The following is an 18,755-nucleotide window of genomic DNA, read 5'->3' on the forward strand; positions in this document are numbered from 1 at the left end:
TCCTATATGTTAGTGAAATTCCCTTTTCCTAGTTTGCAAAGAATTTTTATCATGAATGGGTATTGCACTCTATCAAATGCTTTTTCTGCATTTATGGAGATGACTATATGGTTTTTCTCCCTTCATTTGCAACGTAATGATCTACATTTATAGGTTAACTAATATTATACCACCCTTAGTTTCTGGAATAAATCCAACTTGCTCAGAATATATCTTTTTTTAATTCAATGCTAGATTTGATTAGCTAACAATTTTGCATTCATCTTCTTGAGTGATATTGGCTTGTAATTTTTCTTTCTTGATCTGTTCCTGTCTGGTTTTGGAATCAAGGTTACACTGGCCTCAGAACAAAAGGGGAGCAGTCCCTCTTTTCCTATTCTCTGGAAATGTTTGTAAAAGATTGGAATAATCAGTTCCTTGAAAGTTACATAGAAATTGTCTGTAAAACCACATGGACCTAGTGTCACCCTTACGTGTGTGTTTGTGTAAAATATAATATAAAAAAAGTGCATAAAATGTAAATGTTCAGCTTAATGAATTGTTGGAAAATAAATTTAAACATATAACTGCCATGAACTATTACTAGCACAAAGGAGACTCCCTGCTATGAAATACTTTCCAATCATAACTCCCTCCCTCCCCCAGGGGGTAACTATTATCCTGGCTATCCTCCCTTGCTTGCTTTTCTTTAAGATTTTTGTACCTACTTATGCATCCCTTAAAGTATAGTTTAATTTAGTCTGTTTTTAACTTTAGGTAATGACATTGTAATTTATTTGGTTTCTTCCCTTGACACTGTCTTTATGATTCATCCATGTGGTGGTATGTGTTTATATTTTGATCCTTTTCATAATTGTGTATATTCCACACTATGGATATACCGTAATTTATTTATTCAATTCTTGGACATTTGGGTTTTTGCAGTTTTTTTGATAACATGAACAATGCTCCCATGCATATTCTTGTGTTTGTGTTCTGGTGACATAAACACACAGTTCTGCATGGTAAATACCTAGGAGTGGAATCTCCAAGTCTGTGCATTTTCCTCTTTAATAGAAACTGTCACACTTTGTTCCAACACACGTGTGCCAGTTTACCTGCCACCAGAAGTGCCTGAGAGTTCAGAGGGCTCCGTGTCCTCATCATCACTCACTATTATTAGATTTTATATTTTTGCTAATCTGGTGGGTTGCAGTGGTATCTCATTGTGGTTTATTAACGAGGTTGAACACTTTTTCAAATGTTTAGTAACTGTTTGGATTTTCTCTGCTATGAGATACCTGTTCATTTTTTTTTTTCCCCTAGTCCATTTTATACATTCAGGAAATGAGCTCTTTGTCATGATTACTGTGCAAATATCCTTTCTCACTCTATGGCTGCCTTTTCCTTCTTCTGTTTTCTTTAAGAGAGATTTTTATTATGCAATTTTTAAAATAGTTAAAGGACCATTCAGGCTTTCTATTTCTACTTGAATCAGTCCTGACAAGTTATATTTTTTTGTAGGAATTTGTCCATATTGCCAACGTTTTTAAATATATTGTCATAAAACTGCTCAGATTAGTGTCTTATATTTTGAAGCTCTACTGATATTGCATTTTGTTTGTTTGTTTGTTCTTGGTGTTATTTGCACCTTCCCTCTTTTATTCTTGACCATCTCTCCAGAGGTTTGTCTATCAGTCTTTTCTAGGAACCAACTTTTGGCTCTTTTGATCCTCTTTAATTGATCTTTGATTCTCTTTCACTGATTTCTGATCTTTATTACCCCCTTCCTCAAACTTTCTTTGGGTTTACTCTGTTGTTCTTTCTCTAACTTCTTAGGTTGAAATATTTAGTTGTTAATTTTACGCCTAATATAAGCATTAGTGCTATAAATTTCCCTTGAAGCACCACTTTCCCTGCATCCCATAAGTTTTGTGATGTATTTCATTCTCATTCATTTCCAAGTATTTTTAAATTTCTAAATGAATAGGCATTTAAAATTTATCTTTTGTTATTGACTTCTAACTCAATTGCATTGGGATCAGAAAACCTGATCTATGAGATTCCAATTTATATTTGTGATTTTAACTTCTAAAAGGGGTTCTAAGCCTGTTGTTTGTTTTTTTCAGCGGATGCTTACTCATGGGGGCTTACATGCTTGGTGTTCTCAGTTGATGAATTTCCCTGATCTTAATCTGTGGGAATCCTGTTCACATTGGAAATGCTTTCCTCTGGAGAAACCTTCTACCTGCTTCTGCTGCAAACCAGAGGCACTACCAAGCCCGGATCCTTCTAGCCCCTTCAGAGATTCTACCTCAAGGCAGAAACTCAGGATTCTGAAAAGATCTGCTATTAAGTTAGTCTATATGAAACCACCATTTTGGGGGTCAAAAACTGTTAAATATCAGCAATTGCATATGGCCCAACTTACACCGTCAACCTTTGCCGCAGGACAAGCCTGTTCTTCCTGTTCACTTGCTGCTTACCTCTCCTACTTAAATTTCGGCTCAAGGTTTTTTTCCTTTCTTGGAGAGAGGAGGAGGCTTTGGAGATTTCCCCGGCAATGCATTAAGAATTAAATGTTATTCATGAATGAATTACTTTGCAGTGGGGTGGAGGGGAGGTCCTACGAGTCCTAAACAACTGCCAGAAGCTGAAATCCCAGGAGAGGTATACTTTTTCAATGAGAAAACCAAGACTCAAAGGGGTGAAATGACTTATTCATGGTCACGTGGCTGGTAACAGGCAGGGCTAGGACTTGAACCCACATATGGAACCAAAACTGAGGCTCTTTCTACTCTCCCTCTGTCCTGTGCTGCCTCCAGAGAGCTATTTGGGCCTGAGCTTAGCAGGCCTCCTTACCTGGTGCAAGGGGATGACGAGGAAGGCCCCCCCACCAGCACACTCAGTCACGACTGCAATGAAGTGGGGGTTCACAGCACAGAAATGATTGTCGTGGACGCTGCGGGTGATGGGCACGGAGTCGTAGCAGTTCTCCTTGCTGGCTGCTTTGCCAAAGACATGGCGGAACTTGGAGCTCCGGTACTGGGGGTGCCATGACATCTGCAGGAGACAAATGGGACAGAAGGGCTGTGAGGCTCGCAACCTGACAGCAGGACACACGGAGTCCCACCTGGAGAGGACATAAGAGGGCAGGACCAGGACAGTGGTCAGTTCTATGAGGACAGTGACGTGCTATGAAGGGCACCCAGGTGAACAGGCTATAATTGTGGCTACTTCCAGGGACCTGGTGAGATGGCACATAACTACTGCTGACCTGTTAGCTTTTCATCCCTTCGTGTGCGAAAACAAACAGGTAGAAAAACCGTAGAGAGAACTCATCCCGTTCCCTCCCCTATCCAGCACCTCACCAGACAGACCAGCCTCCCCACCCAGCTCAGCCCAGCTAAGTGGGAAATATTGTGTCCTCTGAAGCCAGCCTGCCCAGGCTCCAATTCCAGCTCTGTGCTTGCCAGCTGGGTGGGCAAATGACTTAACTTCTGAAGTCTCAGTTTCCTCATCTGTAAAATGAGGATAAAGAAAGTATCTGTCTCATAGACTTGTCATGAGGATGAAATGAGATGATACACTAAGATCCTTTGCTCAACAGTAATAATTACTACCACTATTATCATCCAGGCATCTTGACCTTCCCGCGTTCCTCATCCGGCCTTGTATTTGTTCACTCAATATTTACTGAGTACCACCTGTGCCAGGCACTGGGGGTCTGGAGAGAGCAAGCCTGAGCCCAGCCTTACAGGAGTGAAGAGTCCTATGAGTGAGGACATTAGCGGAGTCTGGGCCACTGGGACCCAGTGTGCTATAGGCAATAATGGACGTTTGTACATGGCAGTCAGGGAGGGCTTCCCAGAGGAAGTGACATGTGAACTGTGATTTGAAGGATGAGAAGGAGCTGGCCATGTAGGCTGGACAAGGGTGAGCTGGGGGAGAAGGTGTCCCAGGCAGATGGAACAGCCTGAGCAAGGGCCCTGAGACAGAAGCGAACGTGGAATGTTTGGGAAACTACATGTGGTTTGGTAAGATTAGTAAGGAGATGCTAAAAAATATATATATATATTCACACACACACACACATATACATGTAAACTGGAAGATGTGAATGAGGAGAACACGAGCTGGAGGGGTGAGCAGGGCTAGATCATGAATGGCTTGTAAGAGGGTCTAGGGCTCATTAGTGGCCAAATATATGATATCATGTGGCCTCCTCTTGGCCATGCTGCTGATCAGTTCAAACCCCCTCCCCTCAGTCTCGCTGACCCACTGGGCCCTCCCATCTACGCTCCCCATGCAGCCAGAGGGATTGTTCTGGACACCAAACCTGGCTGTATTCCTCCCTCCCTGGCCCCCACCTTAGATCACCCTTCGATGCTCCCCATTCACTGCTGCCCTACAGGATCAAGGCCAAACTCAGCTTGGGTCCCACCCCATATTCCAAGATTTCGCTTTTTCTTGCTCATCTTCTAAACGACTCCTTCCAGACAAAGAACACCACACAGCTTCCCTGGTACCTGCTCCTGCATTTCCAGTCCTCTGGGCCTTCACCCTTGCCTTTCCCTCTGCTTGGCTTGCTCTTCCCAGCCCACTGTTGTCTGTACCCATCACTATGAGTCCAAACCCTTCCTTCCCCCAGCTCCCAGGTGCCCTCCCTTTACACAGCACCAGGTACCCATCAGCCTCGTGGCGGCAGGTCTGTCCTGTGAAGCTCAGACATTTCAACCTTCCTTTAGGGAGCTTTGCCCAAAACCCTGGCTGCATTTGCCAGAGCTACAGGAAGTAGCATAGAACGCAGGGACTGCCTACCAATGCCCATCCAATCCCAGAAAGGATGTAAGAAGCCTTACAGAAATAGAGAAAACACAGATAGAAGGAAATAAAAAAAGCCGTGGTGAGGAAATGGGGACAGAAAGAAAATGCAGGAACAAAAAGAGATCACCTGAAATGTAGGGGGAGTCAAGCTATGATTGTGTGCTGCCAGGACAAGCACACAGGGGAGGTTTTGCGTCGGAGCTTCCTAGTGGTCAATTCGACAAGGGAAACAGAATCAGAAAGGGATTTACTCAGTGTCTGTAAGATAAATGCCTCCACTTGCTAAGGAGCAGCACAGCTTTTCTCTGCACTGAGCCCTGAGAGAAACAGGTCCTAAGGATCATCTAAGGAAAGAAGAGCAAGGATAATGATCTCCCTGGGGTCTTGGCAATTCGTGGCAGCTGAGGAGTTGCCTGGGGCCTGAGCTGCGGGTGGGAAAGTAGGGGGCAAGTCAGCAGGCTCAGCTCCTGGGCCCCCACCCCTGCCTCGCCTTGAGCAGCAGTTGGGGGTGGGGGTGGGGGGCGTCTGTCTGTGGCCCACGGTGATGCTCACCAGACACTCCATTGCTCCCCTCACATCCCAGCCTCCTTGCAGTTAGGCAGCCACTATTAGTCCTAGCTAGTGGATCGTGGGTGGAAGTGATGTGTGCCACTTCCAGGCTGAAGCATGTAAGACCTGCCGGTGACCCTCCAGAACTCTTGTCCTTGGCTGGAGGGATGAGGAGGCCACATGTTCCAGATGGTGCAGCTTCCATCCTCCTGGGTCCCCAAGGGACTGTGTGAATAGGGCACCTTGCCCCAAATTGACTCATATAGCATGACAAAGAATTAAACTTGTAGAGTGAACCACAGAGAAATAGTGGGGATACTTGTCACAGAGCATAAGCCTACCTGTCCTGACTAACACATTGCCCCAGGCAGGCCCAACCAATGGTAGACAGGCAATGGCTGCCTGTGCTTCGTGTGGCCAGGGCACAGGAGCCTGCAGCGAAGAGGTGGGCAAGCAGGCAGGACCCAGATCCCCTCAGGAGCCGTGTGAAAGGACTTGGACTCTGAGGGCAATGGGAGCTGCTGCAGGGGTTACAGCAGGGGAGGGGGAGGACCAGTTTTCGCTTTTAGGTGGATTCCTCTGATTGCTGAGGTAATCACGACAGTCGCCTGGGCTGAAGCAGGGCAGAGGGGATGGAGAGGATGGGATGTGTTAGTGAAAAACATGGGAGGGGGATAAAGCAGCCTTGGTGCTGTGCCCATGGTGGGCTGTGGGGTGAGGGGGCCAGTCATGGCTGCTGAAATCAACATGACCTGGCCAGCATCAACAGTCCTGGCCCCTCTGGCCACTCCCAGCGCTCTCCCTTCACACCTGGGGGACGGCTCTGGTTCCAGGTTCAGGGTCAGGGGCCATAAGAGGCCTGGGCAATGCTCTCCTGGAGCTCACAGTCACCTCCATGGCAATAACAACTCTTAGTCTTGGGTGCTTGCTATGTGCCAGGCTCCGTTCCAAGTGCTTCCCCTGTATGAACTTAGGTGCTACCTTGCTCCCTGTTACAGATGCAGGGGTTGAGGCAGAAAAGTGAAGCAACCTTCCTGACGTCACACAGCTAAGAGGTGGTGCAGCTCTGTCTCTGGAGCCCTCAGCTCCAGATAATGATGACGAAAGCTCTTTCACACTCATTACACCCTGGATCCTACCTCAGCCCCCAAGGGGAAGTGTCATGACCATTATTGCCCCTACTTCACAGAAAAGGAAAACGAGGCTCAGTAAACCAAGTGGACGTCCTCTGGCAAAGGGGCTATTGGCCTCCACTGATGAGGCCGGCCAGCCTCCGAGCAGCGTTCGACCCCTGTGCCGAACTCCTCTCCCCCATCCCACCCCACCGGGCTCCAACACCTTACCTCCACTGCCAAGGTTCTTCCAGACTTGTAGCCATGAGGGAAACTTACAGAAGTGGGTGGGTGGCACCAAACCAGGTGGGCCGTCTCTCCCTTTGCCCCAGGTATAGGACTGTGCATGCATATATGTGGGTGAAGTTTGTGCGAATGTGTGTGCACTGTGTGTGTAAGTCTGTGTGTGAACACTGCACTGATCAGGGTGTTCCTACGTGCTCGTGTACCCCTGTGGGTGGGTGTGTACCTGTGCATCTGTTTGGGTGTTTGTGTCTGTGCATGGACTGCACGTGCGTGCCTGTGTTTATCAGTGCGTGAATGAGTTTAAGGACTCAGCAATTCAGAGAGCAGGAGTTTTACTTTCCCCACAAGCAGGCACTTGCCTGAAAATGAGGACCATAGCGGGCCTTTAGCACTGTGAGGCCCTCGCCCATGGGCTGGGCCAGAACACCGATCCGGGCCAGGTTTACCCCACGCCACTTGTCCTATCCTGCCCGGTCCCATCCAGCTGGGCCCACGTCAAAGCCACAGCAGGTCTTCTTAGGCGTAGCGGGCCAGCCCACTAGGGCACAAAGCAGGGGGTGGCACCCATTCTGGCTGCTGCTATCCCAAAGGTGCTTAGCTGGCCTGATGCCATGGGATTAGGCTCTTTGTGCTGTGAATTCCCTGCCTGCCCTGCAAAAAGATTTAGTCATCGCTGGGTTTAACACCCCACTGAGTTTATTTTTTATCTATTTATTTTTATTTTTTGGCCGTGCCGTGCAGCATATGGGGAATCTTAGTTCCAGACTAGGGATTGGACCCATGCCCCCTTCTGTGGAAGCGAGGAGTTTTAACCACTGGACCACCAGGGAAGTCCCCACTGAGTTTATTTCTCAGTGCCTGACAGTGGAATGGCTTGCTGCCTGTCCTATCCCTTACAACTCTCCTGAGGCCTGTTGTCCCCATTTGGTGCAGAGGAAGTGACTTGACCAAGATCAAATTAGTAGGAGGAGTGGAGATGGCAAGCAGAAGCCAAGACGTGGTCCAGATGCCCCTCTTCCCACCTCGTGCTCCTCTCTGATGTGTGTGAGAGAGATGGAGACAGAGACACAGAGATTTTCCTGCCTGGCCCCAGAAGCCTATCTTCCCAGCCCAGCCCTGAATCATTGCAGGACGAGGGTTAGCTGCACGGTGGCTGAAACCGAACCCAAACTGGGTGTGGTACAAAGCAGCATAATAGATTATTCATTAATTGCGCTGTTCCTGGCCTCAGGGAGAATGAAATTACCTGATTTGGTCTTTGAACGTCAGAGGTGGGGAGGAGTCCGGCATTCCTGGCTACCATTGTCCCCTTAGTAAGTTTCTGTTTCCACATTTAATATTTGGAATTGTATTTTATTTTTTCCCTTAAAACCTGACCTTGTGGTCATCGAGCTGCCCCCAAACACGCCTCCTGGGAGGGTCTGAACCACCACACTTACCTCAGCTGCAGTTAAAAGAGGGAGATTACAATCACAAGTTTCCTAGCTTTACAAAGTGAAAAAAGATTACCATAAGGGTAAAGGACTCTGTATTTGAAGGTGATCTACAAAGCAAGAATTAACACGATACATGCCTAATTATGGGTGGGTCCCACGTCTTGACTCTAATCCTGGGTTGACAATTATCCATCATAGAGTTTATCTAGATCCTGGCCTTGACCCCAAACTTGACAGGAAAGCACCTTTTTAATTCACCCTAAGTCCTTACCAGGGCCTCTGATCCACCCACAGGAGGGGGTGAGATATCTGGCTCAGGATGCCAAGGCCCAGTTGAGGTCAAGGTCCCCCTGCTGTCAATGCAGGTCTCTGCCTAACCATGGAAGCAAGAAGAGACCTTGTCGCTCTCCACAGAAGGAGGGTGACCAACTGTTCTGGTTTGTCCAGGATGCGTGTGGGGTGGGTATTCCTGGGATGCAGGACTTTCAGTGCTAAAATCAGGAAAGTCTCACGCAAAAAGGGGAAAGTTGGTCAAATTGGGACTTGAACCCGGACAAACCCAGATTGTGACTTGAACCCATGGCCTTTTTTTTTTTAAATTAATTAATTAATTAATTTATTTATGGCTGGGTTGGGTCTTCGTTGCTGCGCACAGGCTTTCTCTAGGTGCGGCGAGCCGGGGCTACTCTTCGTTGCGGTGCGCGGGCTTGTCACTGCGGTGGCTTCTCTTGTTGCAGAGCATGGGATCTAGGTGTGTGGGCTTCAGTCGTTGTGGCTCGTGGGCTCTAGAGCACAGGCTCAGTAGTTGTGGCGCACGAGCTTATAGTAGCTCTGCGGCATGTGGGATCTTCCTGGACCAGGGCTGGAACCCGTGTTCCCCTGCATTAGCAGGCAGATTCTTAACCACTGTGCCACCAAGGAAGTCCTTGAACCCATGGTCTTTTAATTGAGATCACACACCTGGTCTCAGGACTTCATGAACCTCAGGTTCTTGATGTCTCGTCACAGAAAGAATTCAGTGAGAGGCAAAGTGACAGGTAAGAAGTAGGTTTATTTAGAGAGAAACACATTCCACAGACGGAATGTGGGCCATCTCAGAAGGTGAGAGGCCCTGAAATATGGGGTGGTTTGTTTTTATGGGCTGGGTAATTTCATAGACTAATGAGCAGGAGGATTATTCCAACTATTTTGGGGAAGGGGTGGAGATTTCCAGGAATTGGGCCACCATCTGCTTTTTGAACTTTGATGGTTGCTTTTTGAACTTTGATGGTTGGCCTCAGAACTGTCATGGCGTTGGTGGGTGTGTCACTTAGCTAATGAATTACAATGAGCATATGAGGCTCAAGGTCTATGGGAAGTTGAATATTCTGCCATCTTGGACCTAGTTGGTTCTAACCAGTTTTTGTCATGTTCTATGGCTATGCCATTCTTTTAAAGGTTGTGCCCTGTCCCCTTCCCTCCTGCTTCACTGCCACCTATCATAGAGGCCTCCAGAAAACTGTCACCCTATTTATATGCAACGATTCTACAGTAAGTCACTAGTAGCCTTGACTCTGACAACTTGCCTGTGAGACTGAAGGCTCTAGAATGAACTTCTTAAAGAGCCCAACATCCTGAACCAAAGAACAGAACACCTCAAAGCAGAAAAATCCAAGGTCTGTAAAGTGCTTATTCTGTGCAGGGTAAAGGGGCAATTCAGTCACTGTTCTCCGCATGTGTACACTTCTCAGGGAAATGGCTGAGAGCGGGAAAGGATGAGATGACACGATCTTAACTGGTTGCTAAAGCACAGGGCAGTGGTTTGTAACTTTGAATGCACATTAGAATCACTTGAATCAGGTCACTGGGTATGGGACCCAGGCAGCAGCTCTGTCCAACACGGGAGTCTCTAGTCACACATGGCTTCTAAATTAAAGTTAAAATCAATTAAAATGAATTGAAATGTAAAATTTGGCTCCTCAGTTGCACTGCCATTTCATGTGTTCAAGAGCCACACGTGGCTACCGGGTACCCAACTAAACAGTGTAATTATAGGACATGTCCACTGTGCCCATGTGACCTTGGGCCAGTTACTTAATGTGTCTATTTCCTCACCAGTAAAATCAGGCATAATAACAAATAATAGCTAACACATTGCTTACTATATGTGAAGTATGTTCCAGGTACTAACTGGACGCTGACAGCAATCTGGTTAAGTACAGGTGTTAGAGAACCATTGACTGAAACTGCCCGCCCTGGCCAGGCACGATAATGACCGCTTGCAAGAGTTATCTCACAACAGGAGGTCCCAGTAAGGAACATGGAACTAACAAGCTACTGCCAGACAGAAGAATTCAGGAGGGGCCAAAAGGAGGGAGCAGACGCCAGCCTATAATATATCCTACCAACCTCCCAGAAACTTCCGCGCTGGAATCAATCTTGGCTGAGAGATGCGCGCCCCCAGGAAGGACCCTGAGTCAGACCAAATGCGGACACAAGCAAGATGATTGGCCAGAGACAACCTGGAAACTAACCTCATTATCATAAAACCTGAGACTGCGATCCACGTGGCAGAGCAATTCTCCTGGGTTCCCTTACCCCACTGCTCTCCACCCGGGCGCCTCTTTCCAATAAGGTCTTTTGCTTTGTCAGCCCATGTATCTTCTCGGACAATTCATTTCTGAGTGTTAGACAAGAGCCCACTCTTGGGCCCTGGAAGGGGTCCCCCTCTTCCTGTAACATTATTATCACCCCATTTTTACAAATGTGAAAACTGGGGCACAGATAGGTTAAGTAACGTGCCCAAAATCACACAGCAAATAGGCGGCTGAGCTGGAATCCAGAACTGAGCTGTTTAGTCCTGGGTCCACACTCTCCCACAGGGCTGCCCTGAAAATTAGATGAGATAATCCGCCCAGTACATGGAGCAATGCCGGTGCATACTTAGTCCTCAACAGATGTTTGCTGTGAAGACCGCTATGGTCCCAGTGTTTACAGGACACTAAGATTTGATTTAGTACATGACAGGTACATGCTGAGAGCCCAACATTTTGGGGATCTGAGTAAAAATCCCAAACCAGAAAGTGCAAAGCAGCCCACTAGGTGCAGAATTCCGACCCTCGGTGCTCACCACATTGATGAGGCACGTGAGAAGCTAACTAACAATCCCTGTGGATTCAGAAGAACCCGGAGAGGAAAGGCATTTATTTGTGCATGTCTCTGGCAGGGCTCTCCAGGGTACAAAAGCCCGCAGCCTCCTAGACCTTCCTTCCCTTAGTTCCAAAGGGCAGATTCAAACAGTTACTAACCAGGGAGATGAGGGAATGCAGAAACAAAGGAAAAGCAGTCAAACAAAAGTGCAGTGATAAAGCAGAGTTCTGCTTCGTCCTCAAGGGATATACGGGATATACATAACAATATATCTTTGAGTTCTTCTAAGGGAACTAAGGCCCTCACCTCAATGAAGGATGGTAACTTCAGGTTGAGCAGGAGATTCCTGGAACACCACCCTGTTACCTCACCACCAACCAATCAGAAGAAAGTCACACACCCTGAAGCCCTCACCCTGGATTTTGCCTATAAAAACTCTTCCCTGAACACCACGGGGGAGTTTGTGTCTTTTGAGCGCGAGCCCCCCATTCTCCTTGCTCAGCCCTGCAGTGAACCTTCCTCTGCTCCAAACTCCGACATTTCGGTTTGTTTGGCCTCACTGTGCACGGGGCACACGGACTTGGGTTTGGCAGCAGAGGCCAGCAGCCTCGCTCAGCCCTGTGCTGTGGGGCCTGAGGGTCTTGGTGGGAGTGGGGGGGCGAAGGGCGGAAGGGCAGAGGAAGCCCTTTGGTTCTCTCCATGGGCACGGCTTTCCCAGGCAGGAAAGCAGAACCATGCTGCCTTGGGGACCCCACCACCCCCGCCAGGCCTCAACCGCCCGGGGCCCATCAGCAGTGGAGGCTGAGGCACCCTGCAGCCAGCATGGAATAACAGTCCTCTTTCCAGGTTCTCTCTGCCTCGAGCACCCTCCCACCTCTGCCTTTATCACGCCCTCCTCCAGCTCTGCGGTCCTTCTGGTCCAGCACAGATGCCTCCCTGCAGGCCCACAGGAAATACAGGCTGAGTCAGAGAGAGAGCCAAGAAAATGCCTCTTTCCTCCTGATGAGATTAGGCCTGAGGGAGCACCTCCCCTCCTGACATCTGACACTGCCCAGAGCCAGGTGCCTGGGCCCGGAGGAGGAGCAGGGCATCTCCTGAGATGACCTGGCCTCCCCTGCCACCCCCGTGCCCTTGCTCTTGACCCTTTCCTCAGGCTGTGTGAGGCCCGGCCAGCCTCTTCTCTCCGTGACTCCGTTCCTCCTCCACCCCAGCCCAGGCCTCCTACCCTGCCCCCACCCTGACTCTGTCATTTCCCTTAAGATTCCCCCAGCCCCAGGTCCCCTCTGTCCTCACGATAAAGCCTTCAGCTGGACTTGGGTTTTGAGGTCCCTGCACATTCCCTGACGGCCTTCCCCTCATCTCCACACACCTGCCCTTTGAGCCACACTGGCTTATCTGCTCTCCCCACAAAGCGTTGGCTTTCCCAGACACCCCATCTTTGCTCACATCCCTTCTCTCTGCCTAGAGCCAAGTCAGCCCAGACCAGTCTGAGCTGGTAAGTCAGCCCAGGTAAGTCGAAGGTTGGCACTTAGCTGGGTTCCTAGGATGCCCCCTCCTCTCACTCCACCTTCCTGGGCCCGGCTCAAATAGAACCGCCTCCAGGGGGCTTCCCAAGTTCCAAGGCCTGAGCCATCTCTCTAACCTATGAGGTCCCCCATCCTGATACACAGGGAGGGGAAAGAGGAGGCAACTGGTTCAAATCCCGGACCCTCATTTGTCTCTGGGCCCCAGCATCCTCATCCGCAAAAGAGTACCCTCGGATCTGCCTCATGGGGCCTTGTCCAAGATTAAATGAGGTAACAGATGTAAAATGCCTTGCACGTGTCTGGTACTGTTACTGAACACAAGTTCATGTGCCTGACACACAGCGAGGCCAAAGCAACCAAAACGTCGGAGTTTGGAGCAGAGAAAGGTTTATTGCAGGGCCAAGCAAGGTGGCTTGTGCTCAAAAACCCCAAACTCCCCGATGGTTTTGGGGCAGAAGTTTTTATAGGCCAAATTTGGGGCGAGGGCTGTAGGGTGTGTGACTTTCTTCTGATTGGCTGGTGGTGAGGTAACAGAGCGGTGTTCCTGAAATCTTGTGCTCAGCTGGAAGTTGCCACCCTCCACCTGGGTGGGGCTCTTAGTTCCTGCAGAAGAGCCCAAAGATATTGTTAGGTATATCCCTTGAGGAGGAACCAGGATCCTGCTTTAATCACTGCAGTATAGTTTCTTGACTGTTCCCCCTTTGTTTCAGCATTCCCTATTTCCCTGGTTAATGGCTTTTTGAATCTGCCCTTTGGAACTCTGGGAAGGTCTAGGAGGCTGAAGCCTTTACCCTGCAAGTAAGAAACGGGGGACCCGGAAAGGCTTTTGTGCCCAGGAGCCCCACAGGGTCCCGCTCGGTTTCAGTACTAAGTAGAAGGTCAGCTGATGGATGCTCCCTTCCTTTCCTCCTGTCCTGCTCCCTGTGTTTCTCCCATCTTTCCTCCATCTATCTATCCATCCATCCATCCATTGGACTGTCAACGCCAGTCCTCTCCCTTCAGCTTTGCCCACCCACAGGCCAAACCACACAGGCAGGCACCCAGGGGGAGACTGACTTGGCTCCTGGATTGAGCTTTCACTCACTCCACCGGCCTTTCCTGAACACCCCTTCTGGGTACTAGGAGCCAGGGACTGGGCCTGTCTCTTCCATAGCAGGCTTGCTGGTCACGTTGGAGAGTCCTAATTCTGATGCCAATTTGCTACATGACCTTGGGCAAATCTTGTCCCCTTCTTAGGTTTTGTTTGCCTACCCATAAAATGGTAACACCTCTGCCCTACCCACCTGTTAGGACAATTCGCTGAGGGCTCTGCAGCCCGCATGTGCCAGACCTGGGGGGCCCGTGAGGGCAGTGGGACTGCCTGCCTGGCAGCTGCCCCAGTCCTCAGAGCTGTTCCTGCCTTGACCCTCTGGAGACACAGAGCAGGCCTTCTTCCTGTTTATTCCCCCTGATCAGGCCCTGACCAAAACTCCACGAAGATTTATTGCCCCACAATTTCCTTATCTGTGAGTTTCGAGAGACAAGGGTCACGGAGACTTTTTAAAGATGCCTCCCAGAGGTTGAAAATCTGGCAGCTCTACTTCCTGCTTACTGTCCATTCTCTGGCAGAACTTCTGGATCTGTCTTTGGACAGAGAGGGACACTGAGAAACAAAGAGGGAAGGTGCCTTGTTTAGAGCCCCACAGTGATCCTGGAGTAGGGCTGAAGCCCTGAAGCTCTGTTCTGGGATGGGCACCTGGCCAGGGGGCCTGAATTCTGTCATCAGTGGACCTACAAATCAGCTCTCACCCTGCCCTGCTGCAGGGACCTGGGGCCCAGAGTGAGTCCAGGCAGCATCACTGGGACCTTCTCTGAGTCCAGCCTGTGCTGGGTACCATGGGGCAGAGGCAGGAACGATCCTTACCCCCCAGGAGCCCAGACTGATGGGAAAGGCCAGCAAACTCAATTCGGGGTAGCAGGGAGATTGAAACCTGGCGAGTGGGTAAGGGCTGCCAGGAGTCTGTGTTTGAGCTAAGCCTTCAAGGCTGAGCAGAGCGAGCCCAGCACAGAGTAGGGACGGCACTGCAGGTGGAAGGCTCTGCACTGAGCCACGCGGTGAGGGGTGGGCAGGCAAAGGCATATCCAGGGAACCCAAGGGTCCAATTCAGCTGGGGCCTGAGCAAATGCAGAGGAGCAATGAGGGCCGTGACTGGAAAGGTGCCGGGGCAAGGCTCTGAACGCTAGCTGAGCTGGCACCTGAGACCACGGAGGGAGGTGTCAAAGTCTATAACCAGGGTGTGACCTGCCAGGGCTGAGGTGGATTTAGCCCCTGCCATTAGGGAGGGCAAGTATTTTCTTTCCTCAACTGTGGGCTGTGCCTAAGGAAGAAATAAGTGGGTTCATTTCATGCCCAGCTCCAATCTGCTGGAGGGGCTGTGGAATATGGTGAGAGGAGGAGGAGGAGGAGGAGGATTCTGAGGCCTTCCTTGTCTGGACCCAGGAGGAGAGGACCCTGACTGATCAGGGAAGAGCTGGCGGATGGCTGACCAGGAGTCAAGGCCTGATCTCCCTCCACAGATCTCAGCTCTTTGAGAGAAACATGGAGCTGGGAAGCCCGGCCTCGAGGCCCATTCCTGGGCCACTTCTCAGCAGCTGGGGTTTTAGATCAGAAAATAGCTTCCTTTCATCATTCAACCCATTTCCCTGTGGGAAGAGTCCCCAGGTATGACTGAGGGCTGCCTGCTCCTGCCCAAGCCTGGGCAGCCCAACCCTTCATTTCCTGGACCAGCCACACAGGAGGGTGATGGGAAATTCCCAACTGCTTCTCCCCAACCTGCGTATCAACCTGGAGATAAATGCCACTGTGCAGCCTTAATCAATTCCCCAGGCAGTGTCTGCCACAGACGCCAGGAGAGGATGGTGAGGACTTCTCCCCATTTCCAGCCTCTCTGGGCTCTGCCCACATCTGTTCAGGCTGGGCCTGCAGGCCAGGGAGGGCAGGAGGGTGGGAGGTTCACTGGAGGACGAAGAGTACAGGAAAGATGTCAGCACCCTGGGCTGAAGAGGCACTTCTGCCCCGAGACTGACTCTGCCAGGACTGGTGACGGTATCTCATTTACACTTTGCAAGAATCTCTCCCAACAGTGGGTCTCAAACTTGAGAGCACATCAGGGGCCCCTGGAAGGCTGATTAATACCCAAACTGCTGGGCCCATCCTAGAGTTTCTGATTCAGCAAGTCTGGGGTGGATCCTGAGAATTCTGCATTTCTAGCAAGTTGCCAGGTGGCACTGATGCAGCTGCTCCAGGGACCACTCTGAGAACCACTGCTCTACAGCCCTGCTGTATGATTTACAAAGTCCTTCCCGTTCACTATTCCATTCACTCCTCACAGCAGCCTTGGGGTGGGGAGAACTATCCCCACTTCCTGGATGCAGCGAACTGCACTCAGCTCAGAGCGACGGAGGCACTTTCCCGAGGTTACACAACTAGTGGGAACCTGACCTCCAAAGGCTCTGTGAGCACACAGCCAGTTCCTAACTCGGGGCCACTTGGGGCTGTGATCCTGGGATTTCTCTGTCCAATACTCTTTTAAATACACAAACGCGGGTTCAGGCCAGCACTCAAGAATCGCACAGGTGTTCCCACGACAGCTTCACCACCTGAACAGCAGGCATGGAGGGCAGCTAGTCAAGACACAGGCTTCAGAGTTAGAGACCCGGCTACCAACCCAACTCAGCTTCCCTAAGTCTCGGCACCACACGGCACCTACCTCTGGCCGGGCTGCTGTGAGATGAGGCAAGTAGTGGAACAGAGCCTCTAGCCTTGGCACACAGTGAGGCCTCAACAAGCCAGTGGGCCCAGAAAAGAGCCGGGGTGGGGGGAGTGGGAAAGATACCAAACCTCTCTGTGCCTCGGTCTCCTTATCTGTAGACTAGGGTCAATAACAGAACCTACCTTATAGGGGAATCATAACGATTCCATACGGTTATCCATTTACATTGCCTTAGAGCAGTGCCTGGCATGGGGCAAGTTGTGTGTTAGTGTCCTACGTACGGTTCCTTTGCTAAACATGATATTTTAGCACTGAATGCACATTTTTCATCCATACATGTAAGCAAACCATTAATGAATAGAGTAGGCTATGGTGAAGTCAAAATTAAAAAATCATGGCGGGATGACTGCACAACAGTGTGAATGTGCTTCATGCCACAGAATGGTATACTTAAAAATGGTTAAAATGATAAATTTTATGTTTTGTATATTTTACCACAATAAAAAAAAAAGAAAAAAGAAACAGCAGCACTGAGGACTTCCCTGGTGGCGCAGTGGTTAAGAATCCACCTGCCAACTCAGGGGACATGGGTTCCAGCCCTGGTCCGGGAAGATTCCACATGCCACAACTAAGACCGTGTGCCACAACTACTGAGCCTGTGCTCTAGAGCCTGCGAGCCACAACTACTGAGCCCGCGAGCCACAACTATTGAAACCCATGTGCCTAGAGCCTGTGCTCTGCAACAAGAGAAGCCACTGCAATGAGAAGCCCGTGCACCACAACAAAGAGTAGCCCCCGCTCTCTGCAACAAGAGAAAGCCCGCGTGCAGCAATGAAGATCCAATGCAGCCAAAAATAAATAAAATAAAAAATTAATTAATTAAAAAAAAAAAAAGAAAGAAACAGCAGCACCGAGCTAGATCAGCACCCAGCTCTCCTGCACTCCTTCACTGGCTCCACCTCTGCTTCCACGATTGTTTCCCCAGGGAGCACCTGCTTCTTTTAACCCTCCCTGACCCCTGGCCTTAGAGTCGGTCCCTGACGTGACTTCAGGGGGTGGGGGGCAGGTTGGTTGCCCCTTCACCCTTTTACTCGTGGCTAGTCAGGGCCTTCTCTGCCTAGGCCTCGTGCAGAAGGGGCCCTGCAGGGTGACGATCCTCGCCCCTCCTTCAGGCACCTTCAGGACCGCCTCGACCTTCTCCCTGGCAGAGGGTGGCTTTTCCCATCATCTTCCCTTTGGCTTGCTTGCCCTCTCTATAGAGCTGGCTCTGCTCCTTGTGATGAAGGAAGGGGCCCCTTAAGGGAGCAGTGCCCTCAATAACCAGCACGTACTCCCACTGGGCTTCAGCTGGGAGCCCTGCTCTGTAGAGGGATGGTGCACAGATATTCTGAGATCAGGGGCCCGGCTCCATTCTGCTCTGCCCTCATCGGCTGTGTGACCCTGCTCAAGTCATTGTCCCTCTCTGTGCCCCTGGGCCCTATCCATAAAATGGGAATGTGCATCCCTGCCTGAAACCCTCCTGAGGCTTTGGGAGGCTCTGAAGGGAGAATGGAGGCAAAGGCGCTTTCTTTCTTTATTACACAGAGGACACTAGAGATCAATATGACAACGTCGAGAGGTGGCATAGCAGTGGTTACAGACATAGTCGGGAGCCCACCTGCTGGGCTCAAACATCAGCCCCACCTCATACCAGACGGAAGACTCTGGACAGGTTAGTCAGCCTCTCTAGACCTCAGGTTTTCCATCTATAAAATGGGGTGGTAATAGTAAATGAGTTCATACCTGACAAGCATTTACAACACTGCCTGGCACATGGTAAATGCAAGGTAAATTCAAAATAAGTAATAACAGCAACAACATGAGATAGATCTAGAGAGTATTATGCTTAGTGAAATAAGTCAGACTGAGAAAGGCAAATACTCTATGTTATCACTTATATGTGGAAGCTAATAAAAATAAAACAAACGAATGTATACAACAAAACAGAAACAGCCTTACAGACATAGAGAACAAACTAGTGGTTACCAATGGGGAGAGGGAAGGGGGGAGGGGGTGATACAAGATTAAGAGATACTAACTACTATGTATAAAATAAATAAGCATCAAGGATACATTGTACAGCACAGGGAAATATAGACATTATTTTGTAATAACTTTAAATGGAGTATAATCTATCTATAAAAATATTGAATCACTATG

The 18,755-nt window shown here is 49.6% G+C and overlaps 1 protein-coding gene across 2 annotated transcripts in view; it reads right to left on the minus strand.

Annotated features, from left to right (window-relative positions):
- Positions 1-18,755, minus strand: part of CORO2A (coronin 2A) — a 60,061-nt gene that overhangs the window by 26,620 nt on the left and 14,686 nt on the right. For both annotated transcript variants that reach the window (XM_036856298.1, XM_036856297.1), the window contains exon 2: positions 2,842-3,042. In XM_036856298.1, the coding sequence (XP_036712193.1) occupies positions 2,842-3,042 (201 nt within the window). The remainder of the gene's footprint in view (positions 1-2,841; positions 3,043-18,755) is intronic.

This window comes from Balaenoptera musculus, chromosome 6 (genome assembly GCF_009873245.2).
Source record: "Balaenoptera musculus isolate JJ_BM4_2016_0621 chromosome 6, mBalMus1.pri.v3, whole genome shotgun sequence".
Lineage (NCBI taxonomy): Eukaryota > Metazoa > Chordata > Mammalia > Artiodactyla > Balaenopteridae > Balaenoptera > Balaenoptera musculus.